Source organism: Ovis canadensis, chromosome 1 (assembly GCF_042477335.2).
Source record: "Ovis canadensis isolate MfBH-ARS-UI-01 breed Bighorn chromosome 1, ARS-UI_OviCan_v2, whole genome shotgun sequence".
NCBI lineage: Eukaryota > Metazoa > Chordata > Mammalia > Artiodactyla > Bovidae > Ovis > Ovis canadensis.
This window is the reverse complement of record NC_091245.1, coordinates 107,096,386-107,117,940: the sequence shown is the minus strand read 5'-3', so window position 1 is coordinate 107,117,940 and position 21,555 is coordinate 107,096,386. Positions and strand designations below refer to the sequence as shown.

The 21,555-nt window shown below is 42.0% G+C and overlaps 2 protein-coding genes across 4 annotated transcripts; one reads left to right on the top strand and one right to left on the bottom strand.

The window, feature by feature from the left end:
- Window positions 1–455: 455 nt before the first annotated feature.
- Window positions 456–6,302, bottom strand: TSACC (TSSK6 activating cochaperone). 3 transcript variants are annotated; one of them, XM_069576687.1, is made up of 4 exons: window positions 6,162–6,302; window positions 5,270–5,329; window positions 2,062–2,184; window positions 456–686 (listed from the first exon to the last, which is right to left on the bottom strand). In XM_069576687.1, exons 2-4 carry the CDS (start codon window positions 5,304–5,306, stop codon window positions 469–471), a joined length of 378 nt encoding a protein of 125 aa, XP_069432788.1. In that variant the 5' UTR covers window positions 5,307–5,329; window positions 6,162–6,302; the 3' UTR covers window positions 456–468. The 3 variants fall into 3 exon arrangements, with proteins under 3 accessions (XP_069432788.1, XP_069432780.1, XP_069432797.1); XM_069576679.2 differs by having other exon boundaries at window positions 6,200–6,278; XM_069576696.1 differs by lacking the exon at window positions 6,162–6,302 and adding an exon at window positions 5,841–5,864.
- CCT3 (chaperonin containing TCP1 subunit 3) lies at window positions 6,245–21,306 on the top strand. The gene is made up of 14 exons (XM_069576631.1): window positions 6,245–6,612; window positions 8,597–8,658; window positions 9,336–9,386; window positions 9,476–9,538; window positions 10,574–10,670; window positions 13,149–13,266; window positions 14,709–14,895; window positions 15,521–15,670; window positions 16,600–16,732; window positions 16,912–16,993; window positions 18,723–18,903; window positions 19,704–19,949; window positions 20,214–20,345; window positions 20,973–21,306. Exons 1-14 carry the CDS (start codon window positions 6,582–6,584, stop codon window positions 21,075–21,077), a joined length of 1,638 nt encoding a protein of 545 aa, XP_069432732.1. The 5' UTR covers window positions 6,245–6,581; the 3' UTR covers window positions 21,078–21,306.
- Window positions 21,307–21,555: the final 249 nt, after the last annotated feature.

Genomic DNA, 21,555 nt, shown 5'->3' with positions numbered 1-21,555 from the left:
TTCTGGGGGTAAAAAAAAAAAACCTCTTTTCCTAATTTTTGATGACTTATTCCCCTACCTCTAGCTTCTTGCCCAAGCTTTCCAACTGACATGGAACTACCTTACCTCATCTGCCCAGGCCATCCAATGTAGCTCCTTCATCAAGTGGCACCACTTCCTCCGGCAAGATTCCATGACTGATCCAGTATCCTACTAACCTCTATCTCTGAACTTCCATTCCCTCTTAAGGTACTGCTAAATTTTACAATGAACTGTCTTTTCTGCCTTACTAGATAGTAAACTCCCTCCCCACAATCTCTCTCTCTTGTAATATGCGTCCCCAAGTGCCTTGTACAGCACTTTGCACTCAGTGAGCAATACGATCTTGTAAACTAACCAGCCACATATAGAATATTTAAGCCCAGATCCCATCAATGGTTTACTGGGAGGAGAGAAGGGAAAACATACACAATAACTCTGTTCCACGATTCATTTACTGAATTGGGGCAGGTGACTTAACAATAGATTGCGAGATAAGGCTGGGAGAGAAGAGTTCTTGCTTTCTTTCCCAGGAGCCAGTTGCGTCATGGATGCTTGTAAATTTTCCAAAATAGCCATCTGTTGCTGGGCAAGCTGGGTCTGAAGCTGGAGATTGGCATACATACATTCTAGGAGTCCTAGGCATTCCTTGGGCTTGTGGTCAATACCTGAAGGAAGAGCAATGGAGACGCAAAGGGGACAAAAGAGATTTTACAATTGTACTGAGATGGGAAAGGTTCTAATAAGACGACCCCTCTAACCTTTCTGGGCACACTCAACCCAGATGCAACTATGCTCAACTGTCACCTTCTCTATGAAGCCCACCTGGCCTGCCTATTTGAAACAAATACACTGGAATTTATTACTCATTCCCTTGCTTCACTTTTCCCCTTAGCACTTACGATTATTTGGTGTAACTTATAATTACTTATTTAACTGTTGGCTAATTCCCCCTTCTAGAATGTAAACTCCAGGAAGACGTGGATTTTTGTCTGATTTGTTCACTAGTGTGTCCCCGGCATCTAGAAGGATACTGTCATGTAACTGTTCAACAGATACTTGATAAGTGAATAAAACGGTTTGAGATTGAGGCCTAACCTCCCTTTCAAGGGCTCAGGGGATGCCTCAGCCTTCCCTCTGACCTGACGCAGTGAGGCCATCAGCAGTGGCTCCAAGTTCTTCCTGCTTTCTAACTTCAGCCAGTCTCGCTGCACCCATTTTTAATGTCTTTAACTACATTACACGCATCCGGCTCTGCCAGTTAACCCTGGCAGTTATTTATACATTGTATATTCAGCGGTCTTGACTTCTTTGTTAAACCCTGAGGTACCCAAACTCAGGAGTTATGACTGTCTAGGAGATCAGTCCTGGGTGTTCACTGGAAGGACTGATGCTGAAGCTGAAACTCCAATACTTTGGCCACCTCATTCGAAGAGTTGACTCATTGGAAAAGACCCTGATGCTGGGAGGGATTGGGGGCAGGAGGAGGAGGGGACGACAGAGGATGAGATGGCTGGATGGCATCACCGACTCGATGCACATGAGTTTGAGTGAACTCTGGGAGTTGGTGATGGACAGGGAGGCCTGGTGTGCTGTGATTCGTGGGGTCTCAAAGAGTCAGACACGACTGAGCGACTGAACTGAACTGTTTGGCTTCCCACAGGTATGCTAAACACACACTGATTTCTCTGTGGGAGGATGAATAACTGAAATGCAAAGAAACTGAGCTAATAGTTACTATTTCTTTCCCTAGTCACTTTTTAACTAACATTACTAAAGAAGCAATGAAAGTCTTATTTCAGTCCTGCCAGTCTAATAAAGGCATTAATAAGCAAAACAAACAAACAAACGAATTGGTAAAATCAGGAAGAAAATGAAATCAACAGAACTGAATAATCAACAAACTACCAGCGAAAAATCTAAAGGCGCCTGGACCCAGAGGTCAGCACCAAAATCAATAAAAGAAAGCTCCAGCCACCTCGTTCATAAAACCCTCCCCGCTGCTGAGTATATTTGGGAAAGCCACCCTGCCTCCTTCCTTACCTGAAGGCAACTTTGTTGGCAGGATTTTCAGGAAAGTGACTGGTGGGGAACTTGCTTGAAGATTAATAAAGCTGGGGGAGGGTTTGGCTCGACAAAGAGGCACAGTATTACCCTCCTCTTTGGCTGGAACAAAATCAGACGCAACTAAGTCAGAGTTCATTCTGACAAGGGACAGCCTAATTAGAATCCTGCATCTGGTCTATGAATGCAAGCGCTGAGGCCCTGGCCTGAATGTCTCTAAAGAAAGTTATCTAAGACAAAAAAAGAAACCACAGTGAGACTAAGGGAAACCAAGCAGAGATGGGATAAGCTAAAATCTAATTTGCGTACGTTTTACAAGTTCTTATTGATCTGTGCTACAGGCTGACTACTGCGCTGAACGCTACAGCATAAACATGACCTAAGACATGGTTTCTTAGGCGTTTAATACCTAGTTAGGGAGACAAATCAGACACTGGGGAAATGGTGATGTAGCAACACAGGACATAAACAGTGATTCTGATGGTCTTGGGTGAAAATAAGTCCTTTTATCTTGTAGTTATACTGAAATGTGATTAAATGTAAAAATGAATGTTTTTGAAAGGGCAAGGGAGAGGTGTCAACATGAGTACAACACACAAAGACGCCGCCAGGCAGGGGGAGGGTATTTACCGGACCTTGAAAATAGGAAGCTTTGGATAAGCGGAAAAGATAATTCAAGTGGGAGAAAAAAGATGGTACGAGCAAAGATAAGGATGCAAGAATATGGCTAGAATGATAAGGAGCCCTAGGAAAGTGGCCAGAATTATGGTGGGGAGAGTGGGAAAAGCAGGATGGGTCATGGAAGACCCTTTCCAATATAAATCTGAGCATCTCTAAGAAAATCACTGAGCCTTTTTAGGGTTAGAAAATATGATAAAATTTTTAATCAACACATTAGGATTAAAATGGGTTGAACATGGAAGTTCTTAATGGGGAAAAATAGATTACCTTTGGCAAAAATAGTTAAGTTAGAAGGAAATTTTGATTTGTAGGAAGAAAATGATGAGTGTTATAAGAGACATATGTTATTTCTGTCTACTGAGCCACCTTCCTCTGAGAAGCTACTCGTTCCCCAGATTCTAGGTTATACATACATCAGGCCCCTCTCCCTATTCCAACAGGAATGGACATGTGACCCAATATAGGCCAGTCATGGTAGCCTATCCCACTTGGCAACTGGGACTGATCCAAGGGGTAAGCACATAAGGCAAACTGGGCTTGTCATGCCTTGGGACTGATAGGTAGACTCTATGTCCAAGCTTGTTTTCCTCAATTTGCTCTGCTGGGAAGATGTAAAGCTGGGGTCAATGAAAGCTAGTGAATTTGGCTGGCATCTTTGAGAAGCAGGTATAAGCAAGAGATTAGAGAGAAGAGACAGTATAAGAGAAAGAGAGATATATAGGCAGATAGCTAACAGGCACGGAATCCACAGTTCTAGTCCCTGTGGTCCTCATCACTCTTATTCATTCTTATTCTCCAGCTATCTCATCAACCCTCCCAACTGCACAAGCATCTGAATTTCCTTTTTCACTCAAGGAAATCTGAGTTTCAGTAATGTCATATTAACATAAATCACATTTTGGACATACTGGATCTGAGATGAGACAAGGCAGTCCAAATGCCTAAAAACAGCCAAAGACCTGGCACTGAGCTCAGGTGAAAGGTCAAACTTCCAGGCCAGACACAAAGAGGTGATGAAGGAGCTGCAAGAATCAATTAGCTCTCCAAGGTCAAAATCTGGGAGTGAAACTTGGACCTTTGGGGAACTCCTCCTTCCCAAAGTTTGCAAGAGAAAAAGGAAGTGGTGAGGTAGACTGAGGAGGGCTTTTCTGGTGGTCCAGTGGTTAAGAATCCACCTGTCGAAGGAAGGGACATGGGTTGGATCCCTGGTCCAGGAGGATCCCACATTCCTCGAAGCTGCTAAGCCCAAGTGCCACAACTACTGAGTCCACGCTCTAGAGGCCGGGAGCCACAACTACTGAAGCCAGGGCACCCTAGAGTCTGTGCTCTGCCACAAGGGAAGCCACTCTGCAATGAGAAGCTTCTCTGCAATGAGAAGCCCCTGCACTGCAACTAGAGAGTAGTCCCCACTCATCACAATTAAAGAAAGCCCGTGTGCAGCAAGGAAGACCAAGCACGGCCAACAGCAAGTAAATAAATAAAAATTAAACATAAAAAAGTCCAAAGAAGAGCAATGGATGGAAAGGCAGAATATGTGGCTCCATGAAAGAATTAAAGGGATCAAGACAGTGGAAGTCCATAGTTCACTGTCATAATAAGATCAAAGAAGATAGAAAACTGAAATTTACTCATTCACACATATAAGAGATAGCTTGGTGCTTCTATATATCAGCCATTAAACAGACATGGTTGCTATTCTCAGAAATGACAGTATTACACTGTAGACAGTGAGTTTTCTACTGAACTGTAAGGTTTGAAGAGTACATTATACACAATCCATATTAAAAGAAGTACATTGATGACTAGATGATGTATAATAGAGTATGAGATTGGGTAGCAGCAAAAAGGAAGAGCAGACAAAATAAACGTAAAAAGTGATTTACATACATTATCTTATACATTTTTCATACTGACCCTATGAAGTAAGTAGCCTTATCTGCACTTTTTTGAGAAAGTTAGGAAATTTGCTCAAGATTTTTCAATGAGGCAGTGCTGGAATTAAATCCAGGCCTATAGACTCCAAAGTCATGTTCTTTACCACTGCACAATATAATCTGTGAAAACAGCTAGTTCACTTATGTTCAAGTTAAGACAGTACAGACCTCTCAGATAATCTATCCCACCTACAGTTGAGTGAACAGGTTCTGGAGTCAGATGGTTTCAGGCATCTCCCTGGCCACTAATGGGACTGTCCCACTCAGTTTGATAATCTGTTCACTCAAGTCAATAGCATGTCTTCTGTCCTAAGTATTAAGAGGAGATGCAAAGGAATAATAATACACTTTTCAACTTATAATTACTGAGTATCTACTATTTAATAGCTCCAGTTCTAGGCACTAGGAATACAAGAACGTTCCATTTAGTGGGAAATGCGTAACAAATACAAATACTTTCCGACTAAGTAATAGGAAAAAACCATACATACAACTAGCTTCATTTTCCCCAAAGCTGGGCAATTAAGAAGGTCTGGTTTTAAGGGAGAGGAAGCAGGGCATCTGACACACACCTCTTTTGTTAGTAGGATGACTAGGAAGCTGCTCCATCTGAGCATCCACAGGTGTGGTGCCTGGGGAAAAAAAATCATAGTATCTCATGACTGACAACCCATCTTACTGTTTCACTATTAACAATTTCTCAAGTTCTCCCCAGTAGAGCTCAGGCTGTTCCAATTTGGAGAGGAAAAAGTGTGAAAGGATGTACTGTCTTAGTTTATGGCTAAATAGAAGTAACTGTTCTTGAGTTGTTTTTGGTCTCACGGCCCTTCCTTTAGTTTGGAAAACAGCTATTTCCTTTTTTTCTGGACAAAAGAGTACTTTAACCACGCCTAAACCTTAAGAGTCTCCTATGAACGGGCAAATATTCTGTGTTCTCTCGTTTTAATGTCTGTAGTATCAGTCCTTTTCCTATTCTGTAGGGTTATTTTAAAACTCTTGCTCTCCAGCATCTCCAATGAACCTGCAGCTGAGGCGATGAGGAGGGCACGGGAGGGAATGGGCGTGGAGAAAGAAAATCTTGAGAGCACTACAGGAAACACTTGTTTTGAATAGGACAACTCGGGGAAAAACTTAAGCCATCACCTCCTGGTACCGCTGACAGCCTCAGAATAAAGCATCTGCCTAAGAAAGGGAAAGTCCACGCAGAGCAACGAGTCAGAGATAATAAACCACAATTCCCAGCGCGCCGGGAAGGACAGTCACCGCTCAGCCCAGTCGGATTGGACTACAACTCCCATTTCACCCGGCATCAAACCGGCCAGGTCTTCTCTCGACAGCCGGTTTAAGTCCCGCCCCTCTATGCCTCCCCGTTGCCAAGGCTGGAACGAAAGCGTGGAACTGCCACGCCTTTCTTGACCTTCGCGGCCCGAGAGAAGCCTAGAGGCCAGAGTTTAATGACCTCACCTGCGGTGTTAATCGAAAGCCTCAGCCCCAGCACCCACCCTTGTAGTTGATACACATGCGCAGTGGCGTGCCGGCCAACTGCCGGAGCCTCGGCGCTTGCGCTGAGGTTCGCGCCGCACGCGGCCGGGAGCGGCCACCCTATTGCGCAAGCGCCTGTGCCCTCGCATTTCTATCATCGTGCTTTCTCTATCTAACTTGCCCTGCGTTCTTACGCAGGGGGTGGGGCTAAGAATGTCAATTGGTGTGTTTTCGTGCCGGTCAGTGGGATGCATGCAGTGATTGGTGGTGACTCAGAGAGTAGCGGGTTTAGGTGTGAGCCCAGAGGAGGCAGCGTTTTCTGGTCTTCTCTCTGGTTCTCTCTCTCCAGAAGGTTCTGCCGGTTCCCCCAGCTCTGGGTACCCGGCTCTGCATCGCGCCGCCATGATGGGTCATCGTCCGGTGCTCGTGCTTAGTGAGTTGTGGGGAAGGATGGGAAGGGACTCCCCTCGCCGCAGCCCCCGTTTCCGCACTTTACAGCCTTGCCCCAGCGCAGTCGCACCCTGGTTCGGCCACGGAGCCTTCCAGTCGTTCGTTTTGAAAGCCCCTTCTCCCGTCTCCCCCTTTTCTTAACCCATTCCCCTGTCTTCCGCAGACGCAAATTGACCTTACCCTCGCCGAACGCGAGGGTTTGTCTTTCCAGGCAAGTGACCTCGGAGAGATGCTTCCCACTCTGCGTTCCGTTCTTCACTCCCAATCCTTGCCCCTGCACGTTTTTCCTTGAGCGGTTTTCAGTGTGTAGCTGAATGAATAAATGTTTTTTAATTTGACCTAGCTTTATAATCTTGGTCTATGCTTTAATAGTGGTGTGGCTCCGGCCAAATAAAGATCGAAATAGTTCTATCTTAATTATTAGGGTTAACAGTATTTCCTCGTAGAATTGTGAGGCTTAAATGAGATAAGTAGATACAGTTGTTTAAAAGAGGGTCTGGCAAACAGCGAGTTTCCTTGGCCACTTTTTTTTTTTTGATAACTGTTTTGAATTTCCTTTTGTCAACCCCTGTGCCTGATGTAACCCTGCCTCTCTCACTGATCATATTATATTAGATGTAATTATCCCTGCAAATGTCTGCTCCGTTGTAATCTTTCCCACTTAAGAACTGAGTTTTCCCGATTTCTTAATTGGTTCTTTTTACCTTCGGGAACATCCCAGATTTCAAGTCCCATTTCACTTGTCTTCCCCTGGTATGTTTCTATCCTGTGTAACTTCTGTACCTCATCCTGCATGATCACTTGACATGCTTGACTAGCCATTTTGCCTTTCTCACCATCTCATCTTCTGTGTAAAGAATGCTATTCCGAGATTTTATCTATTTTCTCTACACCTGGAAAATAATTATTTTAAGACAAGCATTCGCTTAACCCAGGGGAAAAAAAAAACCAACTATTTTTTCTGATGAATGCACCAGAAAGATCCATGCAGGATTTTAGTTAACACTGCTTGAAATAGGGATCTAAATCCAGAGAGTTGTGTTTAGATTTGATGGGACCAGATCGAAAATTTTACAACAAATTGTAGGGAAAATATAATTTGGAGAAAGGAGTGAGAAAAACAATACATTGGTTCAGTTAGGGCCATTGGCTTTTCCCTCATTGAAAGGGCCCTAGGGTGAGTTAGTGGTGCATTGTGCAACCTTTCTGAGGTCCCTGTTAATCCTTGGCATTAGCAGCTGTAACTGATTCTGCTCCCTGTTAAAGTATATAGTACACTGTTGCTGATGGTAAGTTGGTACCTGAGGCATTCTGATTATATCCAAGCATGAAGTGACCATATCTTGCAAACCCCAATACTTTTGAGTGTGTGTTCTCATTCCACAGCACACTGGGGGTCACTGTCAATAATTTATGCTGGGACTGTGGGTATGGTTCACCATATCCTAGTATGAGAATGTAAACTCCCAAACTCTCCCTTGTTATATAAAGGAGAGATTCATGCTTTTTTAGGGACACCAGCCCTTTGAGAATCCAATACATGAGTATAAATACACGAGTGCTTGGTTAGAGGGAAAGTGATGACCAAGATTCCACAGTTGAAGCTGTGTGGATTGTTTCTTATTATATCAGGAATTGAAGTAAATAAGTAAGTAGCCATAAGTATGTGTGCTTATTTTTTAATAGTTTGTTGAGATATAATTGATTTAAAGAGTACAAGTCGATAAGCTTTAATCAGTGTATACATCCATGAAACCTGGGTGTGTGCTTATTTTCAAAGATTAGGGAGTAGCTTATATACAGTGGAGCAATACTGGTCTGTCGCCTTTTTTTTTTTTTTTAAGGATAATTGCTTTACAGAATTTTGTTGTTTTCTGTTGAACCTCGACTTGAATCAACCATAGGTATACATATACCCCCTCCCTTTTGAATCTCCCTCCCATGCCTTTTGTTTTTATCTGTTTTAGGCCAGAACACAAAGCGTGAATCTGGAAGAAAAGTGCAATCTGGAAACATCAATGCTGCCAAGGTAGCATGCGTTGTTTATAATAGTTTGCCTGTATTTGTGTTTGTGTGTTTGTTTGTGATCTAATGGAAGAAAATTTGATTTCCTTTCCTTCAAGACATTTCCCTTTTGGTGGTAAGGAGGAAGAAGCCTTCCCTCTCTGAGATGTGTCTAATGGTCTTCTCATATTGTGCATATTATATTGCGTGTTTGTGTCTGTCTCCCATACTAGACTGAGTTACTTGGATACAAGAACTATATTAATTCCCTTTTGTATTCCTAGTACTCACTGTGGATCCTGGATAGGTATATTCAGTAAATACCTTTTGAATGAAAGAATGAAACAGCCCTGGATATAATCTAGCATGGGGTGGAAGCCACTCTCATGGAAGGAAGTACAGATATGTGGACTCTCAGTTACCTGTGAGCTGCTGGGAAACTGTAGCTGTGAGAGCTGTGTCCCTTTTTTCCTTGTGAAAAGTTATTCCTTTGCACATCCAGAAAACATTCCCAAAGAGGGAAAGACAACAGAATCTAGCCATATGACACCCTATATTGAAAGTTAGTTGCCAACCCTACTACTTTAGAAGTGTCCTTGTTAAAACATTGGCTCTGTGGGTTGCCCATGCCCCTTCCCCTGAAACGCACAATCACCAGCCTCTGGCTTGTGCTTAACACGTTTTGTATTTTCTTTCCAATAGACTATCGCAGATATCATCCGAACATGTTTGGGACCGAAGTCTATGATGAAGGTAGGCTTATCTCATGCTGAAACTTCAGCTACACATTTTTCCTTTCTGTTTTCTGGGGCACTTAAATATAACTTTTGCTTTGGTCCTAGATGCTTTTGGACCCCATGGGAGGTATTGTGATGACCAATGATGGCAATGCCATTCTTCGAGAGGTACGACTTTTCATTTTGTTTTCTAACGTTTCACAAAAGACACATAAAGAGAGAATGTAAATAATGGTTAGTTTCTTTGGGCTGCTTACAAGTTACCACAGACTGTGACTTGAAACAACAGAAATTTTTTCTCATGAACTGGAGGCTGGGGGTCCAGACTCCATGTGTCAGAAGTGACACACTCCCTCTGAAGGCTCTAGGGAAGTACCCTTCCTCTTCTAGCTTCAGAATCCTGACCGCATTCCTTGGCTTATAAACGCTCCTTCTGTCATATGGTATGCTCTTGTGTGTCTCCATCATCCCAGTGGTTGGATTTAGAGCCTACCCTGATTTGTCCTATAACCTCATCTTAACTTGACTTCATCTTCAAAGACTGTGTTTCCAAATATGGTTGCATTCACAGTTTCCAGGGGGTGAGGCATCAGCATGTTCTTTCAGAGGCCACAATTCAACCACCACAACGGTGCTCCCAATAAATTAGCTAAAAGATACTGTTCTGTTCTCAAGAAACTTTAAGTTGTCTTACTGCATTCCTCCTCCTTCCCCCTGCCCCACTGCAAAAAACTACTTGAAAAAGTGGTTTACTTAGCTATCTTGGGGGCCAGTTTTAATCTTTAAATCTGTGATCAAACAGTAAAAGGGAGTAAGTGTGGAAGCAAGAATCTTTAAGAGTTAGGACCAAGCAGAATGGGTTAAGAGGTCTTTGAGTAGTGTTGATTCAATGAAGTCTACATTTTCCTTTTTCTAATTATTTATGGCTGTGCTGGGTCTTCATTGCTACGCATGGGCTTTCTCTAGTTGCGGTGAGCAGGAGCTACTCCTCATTGCAGCGTGAGGGCTTGTCATTGCCATGGCTTCTCTTGTTCCCAACTACAAGCTCTAGGGTACACGGGCTCAGTGGTGTGGCACATGGGCTTAGTTGCCTTGCAGCATGTGGGATCTTCACGGACCAGGGATCAAACCCATGTCCCCTGTGTGGGCGGGTGGATTCTTAACCACTGGACCACCAGGGTAGCCCTGTACTTTTCTTTTCAGATTCAAGTACAGCATCCAGCGGCCAAGTCCATGATTGAAATTAGCCGGACACAGGATGAAGAGGTTGGAGATGGGACCACATCGGTAATTATTCTTGGTAAGAAGAGAATGGAAGGTTGATAAGGAAAATTAGATTGAAACATTAGATTTTTGCCAGAGATAATATCAGTCTTTTTTATATTTTTGCCACACTGCTCAGTATGTGGGATCTTAGTTCCCTGACCAGGGATCAAACCAGCACTCCCTGCAGTGAAAGTATAGTCTTAACCACTGTACTACCAGGGAAGTCCCCTGAGTAATATTTTAAGAACATTTTTACTAATCCATTAATTATAACTGTTTAAAGAACTTGTTGCTAATTTTCTATGTATTCTCTCCCAACTGAGCATAAAATGTTCATCATGGTAAAGAATAAGTTTTTCAAATGTGTTAGAGTAAATTATAGTCTATTCTCATTACAATAAATTATTTTCTATAAAGTCACCACAAACACTGAATTAGTGAGTACTAAACCATCACTCCAAGAGGTAGTACGGGGTTAGATGCCTTTGAGCCTCTGGTCACATATTTTATCAAGTGTAAATACGTGTTTTATGTTTTGTTTTAAAGTGAAGTTGCTCAGTCGTGTCCAACTCTTCGCGACTCCATGGACTGTAGCTCACCAGGCTTCTCCGTCCATGGGGTTTCCAGGCAAGAATACTGGAGTGGGTTGCCATTTCCTTCTCCAGGGGCTCTTCCCCACCCAGGGATTGAACCCAGGTCTCCCACATTGCAGGCAGATGCTTTACCCTCTGAGCCACCAGGGAAGCTCTGGATGTTGTTTTTAAGTAAACATGGTTTGTTTTAAAGATACCTTATTTAATGTACGTTGTTGACTCATTAACATTGAACTCGTGCCCAATATCACTATAACTCACACCTGACCTAAGCTTATCTAATAAGTTCATTGTCTTTACAAGGCACGTGAGAGCCTTCTTGTACATGGGAAAACTAGCTAGTGCTTAAGTGCTTTCAACAGTGAAATCACCAAGAAAATGCACAGATTTGAGGAAAACTTGCCACTGAATATGCCACATAAAGGACACTTTTTTACAAGATGAGAGCTGAAACAAGGCAGAGCGTTCAGTCTTGCCTGGGAATTGTATGCATTGGGTGATGTAAATTTTTCATCTCTGCATGTCTGTGAATGACCATTTAAGTGCAGTAAATACAGATTTTGAGATTACAGATTTTAGTAACTAGTAAAACAGATAAATATAGAATCTTAAGACTGAGTCTTAGCTATACATGTTTTAATGGCTAATCTTTCTGTGTTCTGTGGGATCATAAAACATCCTTTTGAAAGCTTAGCGTGTTGCTTTAGTTTTATAAATTTTTAAGTTGATTGTGAAATTTTTATAATAGCATTCATTTTGAAAATATCTGTAGCAACATGAGAATTCTCTGATGGTAATCTTACTGGCTCAGTATTAGAGAATCCGCCTGCCAATGCAGGAGGCTTGGATCCCTGGGTTGGGAAGATCCCCTGGAGAAGGACATGGCAATCCACTCTATTATTCTTGCATGGGAAATCCCGTTGACGCTGAAACCTGATGGACCATAGTCCATGGTGTTGAAAAAGTTGAATACCAACAACAGCAATCTTAGTTGAATCTCCTGAAGTTACTAAATAGGTTAACTATCCATAGGTCTAGGTATTTTAGACATAGCTATTTTAAAAACACCAGAATGTTGCCATTTCTGAAGATAACTTCTGTGATACCGTTCTGGCTGCTGTTTAACAGCGCATAGTCTTTTCTAAGTTATTAGAGCATCTTTTAAAATATTTGATTATCTTTTAATATACTTAATAGTCACTTAGGAATTCTAAAGTATCAAAATCAAACATCTGAGCACATGCCAGAGAGTAGATATGTGAACTTCGACACGTTTGTGTACATTTTAAGAATTAGTGTCAGTGGACCTGATAATATAAGCGTTTTGTAAAAGGCCCTTTTTTGACCAAAGTAATCGTGTTTTAGAAACAAACTTTTGTATGTCAGTGTGTATTTGTATTTCTCTGTGTTTGTGTGTGTTTTAATTAGAAGTAAAAAGTAAGGACAGTTTTTAAAAGAAAGGGGCATTTTACCAATAATTCCTCTTCCAAAGGGTAAGTTTTTATGGGTATTCTCTGGGTATAAAGTTTTGTGGCGGGGAGGGTGGGTGGTGGTGGTGATTTTCAGTACCTGCAGTTTGACTACATCTTAGGTATTGAAATAATAATAAGCTAATCAATTTTCCTTTATGTATTTTTCTTTCTTTTTAGAGTCTTTTGGAAAATATTTACTGTTTAAGAAACTGATAACATATGTGGTTAGATCACAGAATTAAGTAAACCGTAGGATCAATCTTTAGTCATTTAAAATGTATCTGATAATACTTTATTTCAGAGTTGGCTTGTGTAGAGTACAAAATTTGAAATAGTGTTGGCATACCTTTGGGGCAGACCTGCTTTAGAAAAGAAGAGCAGGTATTTTAGAAGCTTTGATATCCAGGTAACTTTTTAAGATGTTATGGTATATATGTCTTTTCTCAGCTGGGGAGATGCTGTCTGTGGCTGAGCACTTCCTGGAGCAGCAGATGCACCCAACAGTGGTGATCAGTGCTTACCGCAAGGCATTGGATGATATGATCAGCACCCTTAAGAAAATAAGGTATTGGAGGTGGGGACCAGAAGCGGGTGGTGTCAACCAAGGAAGGCCTGGAAGACTGATCTGCTCTTAGGTGGTAAAGGAAGGCCGGGCACATCACCAGTAGTTTGTCTTATTTTGCAGGGAGAAAGACGGGAGCAAGATGAAGGGAAGGATAAGGGGAATAAAAGGTTTTAGAAAACAGCCAAGGATCCAAAGGAGCTAGGTTCAGTTCTTTAAAACATGTTTTGGTTACATGCAGTGTGCTGGTTTCCATGTTAGACACTGCCTTGGGGAATGTAGAGTAAGTGAAGTAGAGCTTCACTCCAAAGTTTTCGATTGTAGTAGGAGAAACAAGGAGTTAGATAACTGATTATTGAGGACTTGATATTAAAATATCCTACCATCGTGTATGATTATAACTGTTCCAGTCAGTACTCTCTGTAATACAAAGTGTTGTGTAGGATAATAGTCAGCTGTATTCATTAAAATGAAAAGGATGGTACTAAAAATGCTGTTTGAATCCAGTCTAGTTATCACAGAACTTGCTGTTGGTCTGTGTTTGCTGAGTGCTATAAGGTATAATAAAAAGAATATAAAAATGTGTGACTTCTACTTAAGGGAATGTCAGTTAAATGAGAAGATGATACAAAATGCAAAACTTTTTTTATTAAAACAGTTGTTTAAAAAATAAAACCTGTAATTTACTCATATCTTGGGTTGTTGGATACGCAAGTACCCAGCAGTGTGGAGAGCTTTGTATTGTACTGCCTGCTATTAAGAGCCAAAGTGCTTGATAACTAGCAGTCTTAGAGAATGAGGTGTTTGATTGAAGGTAATTTTATGAAGTAAGCTTTGTAAGAACGTAGAGATACAAAGGATTTATTGAATATTCGGAGCTGAATCATTAACATTTTTCTTTTTATCAAGCAATAACTTTTGGAGCTATTGCTTTTTTCTCTAAAATACATGATTCAACAACTATTTAATGATTGCTTATTATGTGTATTACACTGTTAATAAAAGAGATTTCAGCAGTATGTGAAAATTTGGACAAGATGGTATCCAAGGTCTATAACTTTCAGGATTTTTTAGTTAAGGGATGAAGTTTCAAAGATGAAGTGTGTCTTGACTCAAGTTGTTAAAGTTATATAGAGTGTATATGGTTGGAGTAGAAAGTAAAGAGAATATTGTACTGTAAACTCAAGTAAATGTGGAGAGTTGTCAGAGAAGGGAGCAGATTTTTCAGGGATTTGAGACACCTTCCAGGGATGGGTTAATTGTAAGCTTTCTAAAAAGCAGAAGATGGACAAGGTTACTTCTTGATAACACTTTAGTTTCCTATGAAGGAACAAATTTCCCCTTCTGCCTGTTGGCCCCCTGTTATAGCCGTCAAGATGTAGATGAGGGATTTCTTAAATATCCAAGATCCCCCTAACCATATTACCCATTTTTCTTTTCTCCAGTATCCCTGTCGACACCAGTAACAGAGATACGATGCTGAACATCATCAACAGCTCCATCACTACCAAAGTAATCAGTCGGTGGTCTTCTTTGGCTTGCAACATTGCCCTGGATGCTGTCAAAACTGTACAGTTTGAGGAGAATGGCCGGAAAGAGATTGACATCAAGAAATACGCAAGGGTAGAAAAGGTAAACTCTCCAAGTGTGTACTTTGGAATCAAATTATTTCCTAGCATCACACCTTTATTATTAGAACCAGGAAGAAGAGTATTTACTATCTGGAAAACAAAAATCTTGAAAAAGAGGGTGCTAAAGAGGTATCTGAAATAATTCTGTTAGCTTCACTGTTAGCTTCTCTACCCACGGTTTACAGGGGCAAGGGAAAGGCTTTTTTTTTTTTTGGTCTGTATTTGTGTGCATATAAGACACTAGGTCAGGAGATAAGGGCCCCACACCATAGCACTAATAAAGCTTTCTCCATCTAAGATTTAAAAGTAGCATTAATAACTTCTGACCAGTAGAGGGAGCCCTATACCTAAAATTTGTGGAAATCTCTTTGAAGAGGTAGTGACATGTGCCCCTTTAAATCTTTGTGAAGCACTGAACTTGTTTCAGCCAACCTTCAAATTGTGTGTCATGGTCTAAGATTGATGTGCTTCCCAGAGAGAGAGAAAGGTGATTTGCAGCTAGTTGTTTTTGAGGTTTGTGGAAAATTTAGAAGTCTGAAATGGTGGTTATTTGGGAAAGATGAATGTCTGAAAAGGAAGTTGAGAAGTGTCTCCTGGTTGTGGATTAAAGTAATTCTTTTGCTCAGATACCTGGGGGCATCATTGAAGACTCATGTGTTTTACGTGGAGTCATGATCAACAAGGATGTGACCCATCCACGAATGCGACGCTATATCAAGAACCCTCGCATTGTGCTGCTGGATTCTTCTCTGGAATACAAGAAAGGAGAGAGCCAGGTAAGGGCACTGGCCCTATTCTGTAAAGTTGATGTAAGACTCTGTTACTATACCAAGGAGATCAGAAGTACTTAGTACATGCCTACTGTGTGACCTTCACATGTAGTCTCTGATTCCCATGTAGTCTCTGATTCCCATGTAGTCTCTGATTCTTACAACAACCCTTAAGAGCAAGTGATACTGACTTTCATTTTACAAATGAGGGATCTGTACTCAGAAAAGTTAGGTTAATTGCTTCAGGAACGTACCGTGTATTGGCCAAATCAGGGTTTGAACCCAGCTCTGGCTTCAATTCCAGAGTATCATGCAACCTTTTCTAATGCATTAGTAGAACATGGAGTAGGAGTTAATTGAGCTTTGAAGTGCTAAAAAATTTCCAAAGGACAGGAAACTCACAAGGCTCCATCACACTTGAATAAAACAAAGTAATTGAAGCTTATCAAACAGTGATTGGGAACAAGAATCATTATTAGTTGGGAGAATTAAGACCCTGAGTTACCCTGCATGCTGACAAGTCAAAGGAAACGTTGAACTAAGTGGCTATAGACTTAGCCAAACTCTCCACTAATGCACTGTGACTTTCCTTCCGGTAAATAACTAAATGGAGTTAAACTAGATGTAGATGATTGTTGGAGCTAAACTGGTGTACAGAGGTGTTGGATCATGGTTTATTCCAGCTCTTGCTTTCTGGGATACGTGAGAGGGCAGACAGGGGTGAGGGGGGCGGGTGTGTGTCACTTGCTCGGTCGTGTCCAGCTTTTTGCAATCCCCTGGACTGTAGCCTGTTGGGCTCCTCTGTTCATGGGATTCTCCAGGCGAGACAGGAGTATGTTGCCATTTTCTTCTATACCAGAGGGAGTGTGGTAGTAGCTAAAGAGCTTCACCAGTTGAGAATTTTTAATTCGTGGTGACTTTTCTTCACCACACAGACTGACATTGAAATCACACGAGAGGAAGACTTCACCCGAATCCTCCAAATGGAAGAAGAGTACATTCAGCAGCTCTGTGAGGACATCATCCAGCTGAAGCCGGATGTGGTCATCACAGAGAAGGGCATCTCCGGTAGGACTCCATTCATTTTTCCAGCCTGATGTTGTGGTGTAAGAGGGTGGGTGGCTTTTTTCATCCCATGTTGTCGTGTACTGAACATAATTTACGGTGATGGCTAGGGTACATGGAAGATAAGAGCAGCTCAGAACCTGGAGTTTCTGGCTTCCAACTTGACATCTCTATTTCCACAGATTTAGCTCAGCACTACCTCATGCGAGCAAATATCACAGCCATCCGCAGAGTCCGGAAGACAGATAATAATCGAATTGCTAGGTGAGTAGGTCAGGTAAAAATAAAATTGTGCTCCTTCCCATGTGTTTTTATTTTGTAGCTTCATAATGTAGTCATCATTATCTGATAAAGCTTAACAGGATACAATCAGCCAAATCATTTACAGGTGGAAATAACCTGGGATTAGCCATCTGCCCTCTTCAGAGGTCCTCTAGAGTAACAATTATCTGCTGCATGAGACTCTATTGCTTCTAACCAGAAGTGAGCAGCTTATGCTTAGACATCTGTGATCACCACCTTGGTGTAGGGGTCCATTTCAGAGTCGTCTGTTTTAACTAGCTCAGAATATGATAGAACCAATAATTAACGTGATTGGATTCTCAGTTACTTAGATTGCATTCACTACTTCAGCATGGATATCTAGGCTTAGGTCCATCTTTTTTATTTTTTTAATGTTCAGTTCAGTTCAGTCGCTCAGTCGTGTCCAGCTCTTTGCGACCCCATGAATCGCAGCACACCAGGCCTCCCTGTCCATCACCAACTCCCGGAGTCTCCTCAAACTCATGTCCACGAGTCGGTGATGCCATCCAGCCATCTCATCCTCTCTCGTCCCCTTCTCCTCCTGCCCCCAATCCCTCCCAGCGTCGGAGTCTTTTCCAGTGAGTCAACTCTTCACATGAGGTGGCCAAAGTACTGGAGTTTGAGCTTTAGCATCATTCCTTCCAAAGAAATCCCAGGGCTGATCTCCTTCAGAATGGACTGGTTGGATCTCCTTGCAGTCCAAGGGACTCTCAAGAGTCTTCTCCAACACCACAGTTCAGAAGCATCAATTCTTCGGTGCTCAGCCTTCTTCACAGTCCAACTCTCACATCCATACATGACCACTGGAAAAACCATAGCCTTGACTAGACGGACCTTAGTCGCCAAAGTAATGTCTCTGCTTTTGAATATGCTATTTAGGTTGGTCATAACTTTTCCAAGGAGTAAGCGTCTTTTAATTTCATGGCTGCATTCACCATCTGCAGTGATTTTGGAGCCCCCCAAAATAAAGTCTGACACTGTTTCCACTGTTTCCCCATCTATTTGCCATGAAGTGATGGGACCGGATGCTATGATCTTCGTTTTCTGAATGTTGAGCTTTTAATGTTAAGTCTATCCTAACATCACATAATACGCCATAGATCCAAATGCAATTTTATACTTAAAACCCTTGCTCTGAAATGGCTCAGGGCATGCGTGCGTGTATATAGTTGACTCTGCATGCCCATGAGTGGGGGGAAAGAATGACCGATAAAAAATCAGCCCTACATTCATTAAAATGAGGTCAGACATATATTTACCTTCCTTCTCGATTGACCTTTGTTTTTAGTATAGTCCTGTTATTGGCCTTGAGATCTAACTAGGCAATATAGGACAAGTTCAACATAGAAATGACCATTAATTTATGTCACATGTGCATAAGAACTCATTTGTCCAAATTTTAGGGTCCACTGAATATACTTTGAATTAAACAGTATCTCATTATAGTAGTTATCTTAGGTATGTACACTTATAAAACTATATTAGTTTAGGGAAACTTTACCTCTGTATTTGGAAATCTGTTTCACCAGGCAGCCAAGACCTCTCAAGTTCGGTAGAAATGTTACCAGCAATCCACTTTTGCCCTTCCTTTATCCCCCACCACAGACTCTAGGGACCAGGAAGACGAGTAAAAGTATCTGACATCATCTGGTCTTCTCCCTATCCCCCGTCCTCCCCATCTAATCATTAGAGCCTGTGGGGCCCGGATAGTCAGCCGGCCAGAGGAATTGAGAGAAGAAGATGTTGGAACAGGGGCAGGCCTGTTGGAAATCAAGAAAATTGGAGATGAGTACTTTACATTCATCACTGAATGCAAAGACCCCAAGGCCTGCACAATTCTTCTCCGGGGGGCCAGCAAAGAGATTCTTTCGGTGAGTCAGCCTTAGAAGTGTGACTGAATTGAAGTAGGTCATTCCATTTCTTGAGTTTCCCAGAGGCCCTAAAATTTTCCTGTTGGCCATTTATAGTTACTCAGTTGTCATCTGAAGCTTCAAATGTGTTTATTTCATTCATTTATTTATTTATTTATTTATTTATTTATTTAAATTTTTTTTCCTTTGAAAATGTGTTTATTTTAAATTGTGGTTAAAATTTTTTTAATGTAGCATTTATTGTCTTAACCATTTTTAAGTGTATTAGTTCAGCAGTGTCAAGTGTATTCATATTCTTATGCAACAGATCTTTAGAACTTTTATTTTGAAAAAGTGACGTGCTACACCCATTAAACTCATTGTTTCCCCATCCCCTAGCAACCATTGTTTTCTTATTTAAGATGAAATTAATACTACCTTTTTTTTTCTTAATGAGGTTAAATAACTTATGGAAGGCACATAAGCTAATAGAGTTTAGAGTAGAGTTTCCACTACACTGTGCAGCCTCCTAGAGTATACAGCTAGACAGGACAGAGTAGGGTATAGGTCTGTCAAAAACAGCGGACAAAAGCCTAATATCCCAGAGTGACACCTCCTCCCTGTGGCCTTCTTGGAATTGTAGTTAATGTGTTTTTTCCAGAGTTATAGCATCTGCCCTTCCCAAAAGGTTTAAAGGACCTTTCTTAGTCTGCCCTCTTTGGTGGTTTACCAAACTTGGCAGTCAGGAAGTCCTTTGGTGCTTCCGGTTTGTTCCTGAGTCATCGCGCTTTGGCTTTACACTGTTTCTTTGCTTTCCCAAGGAAGTAGAACGCAACCTCCAGGATGCCATGCAAGTGTGCCGCAATGTTCTTCTGGACCCTCAGCTGGTGCCAGGAGGTGGGGCTTCTGAGATGGCCGTGGCTCATGCCTTGACAGAAAAATCCAAAGCCATGACTGGTGTGGAACAGTGGCCATATCGGGCTGTTGCTCAAGCCCTAGAGGTCATCCCTCGCACCCTTATCCAGAACTGTGGAGCCAGCACCATCCGTCTACTTACCTCCCTTAGGGTGAGTTCCTTTCCATGCTGTTCTCTTAGGTAGGAAAAGCTGGGTTTGGACTAAGAGGATGGTTCATGTCTGTCCTCCCAGGTTCTCCTGGTAGCTTCTTCCCTTAAAAATCTCTATCTTAATTTTTGCCTTATTTGCCGTCATTGGCATTTTCTCTCCTACCTTACAATCAGTGTATTATTTGGTTTTTGTCTAATGGTCTCTGTCAGCTTACTTGTTCCTAATATTTTCCCCTTTAACTATTTATGCTTGTTCCAACTACAGGCCAAGCATACCCAGGAGAATTGTGAAACTTGGGGTGTAAATGGTGAGACAGGCACTTTGGTGGACATGAAAGAACTGGGCATCTGGGAACCCTTGGCTGTAAAGCTGCAAACGTATAAGACAGCAGTAGAGGTGAGGCAGTCAAAATCATGTACTGTGCTATTTGAGTATTCTTCAAAAGATCTCCCAGGGAATTCCATCCCCCTCCCTATTTTTAGCTCATTTAAAAAGCAAGGTAGTGGGAACTTTCCTGGTGGGCCAGTGATTAAGACTTTACTCTCCACTTCAGGGGGTACAGGTTTAGTATCTAGCTTGGGAGCGAAGATCCCACATGCCTTGGGGCCAGAAAACCGAAATATAGAACAGAAATAATACTGTAACAAATTCAGAAAAGACTTTTTAAAAAATGATCCACATGAAAAAAAAAGCCTTAAAAAGTAAAGAGCAAGGTAAGGAATTTCCTGGCAGACCAGGGGTTAGAACTCTGCTCTCTCACTGCCCAGAGCCCAAGTCCAGCCACTGCTCAGGGAACTAAGATCCAACAAGCTGTGTGGCACAGCCAACAGGGAAAAAAAAACAGTTAGCTAGCACAAGTAGCATCTCTTGCTTAGGGAGAACTCCATTTACATTCAAGACTATTGAAGGGTAGATTTCAGATAAAATGATAATTATGTAGGAGGAGCTAGGTGATAATGTCTAGAAGAAAACAAGTGTCCTTCCTGTCTGCTGACCTTTTTGGGGCTGTGGTTTTTCTTCTAGACGGCAGTTCTGCTGCTGCGGATTGATGACATCGTCTCAGGCCACAAAAAGAAGGGTGACGACCAGAGCCGGCAGGGCGGAGCTCCTGATGCTGGCCAGGAGTGAGCAGTGGACAAGGCAACCTCAACGCACAGAGCCAGCAGAGTCTCCCCCTTCCCTGAGCCAGACTGCCAGGGACACTGTGGATATCTTTGTTTGGAAGGGATCAGGTTGAGGGGCAGCCCCAGTCTCTTTCTGACCCAGCTCAGTTTGCAAAAGGCACTGACATGTAATTCTTCTCTATTGTAAGCTTTCCATTTAGTTTGCTTCCGATGATTAAATCGAGGTCATTTGAGATGGTTGTTATGTGTTTTTCAACCTTGGGTCATATCTCTGCCTCCTGGCAAGGAAGGAGAAGGCAAAAAACTTTACTGCGGAGAAAGAAAGATGGGGATTGAGGTCATTAGGTAACTTAGTCTTTTTGAGAGGGTATTCTTCACACTTCTCAGTAGATGCTAGTTGGGATGGCTCTTGAATTCAAAGCTTGATACTGTAAGGCTTAAAGCAGCACAACTTCGCATTCACCACCCAAAGAACAGGAAGA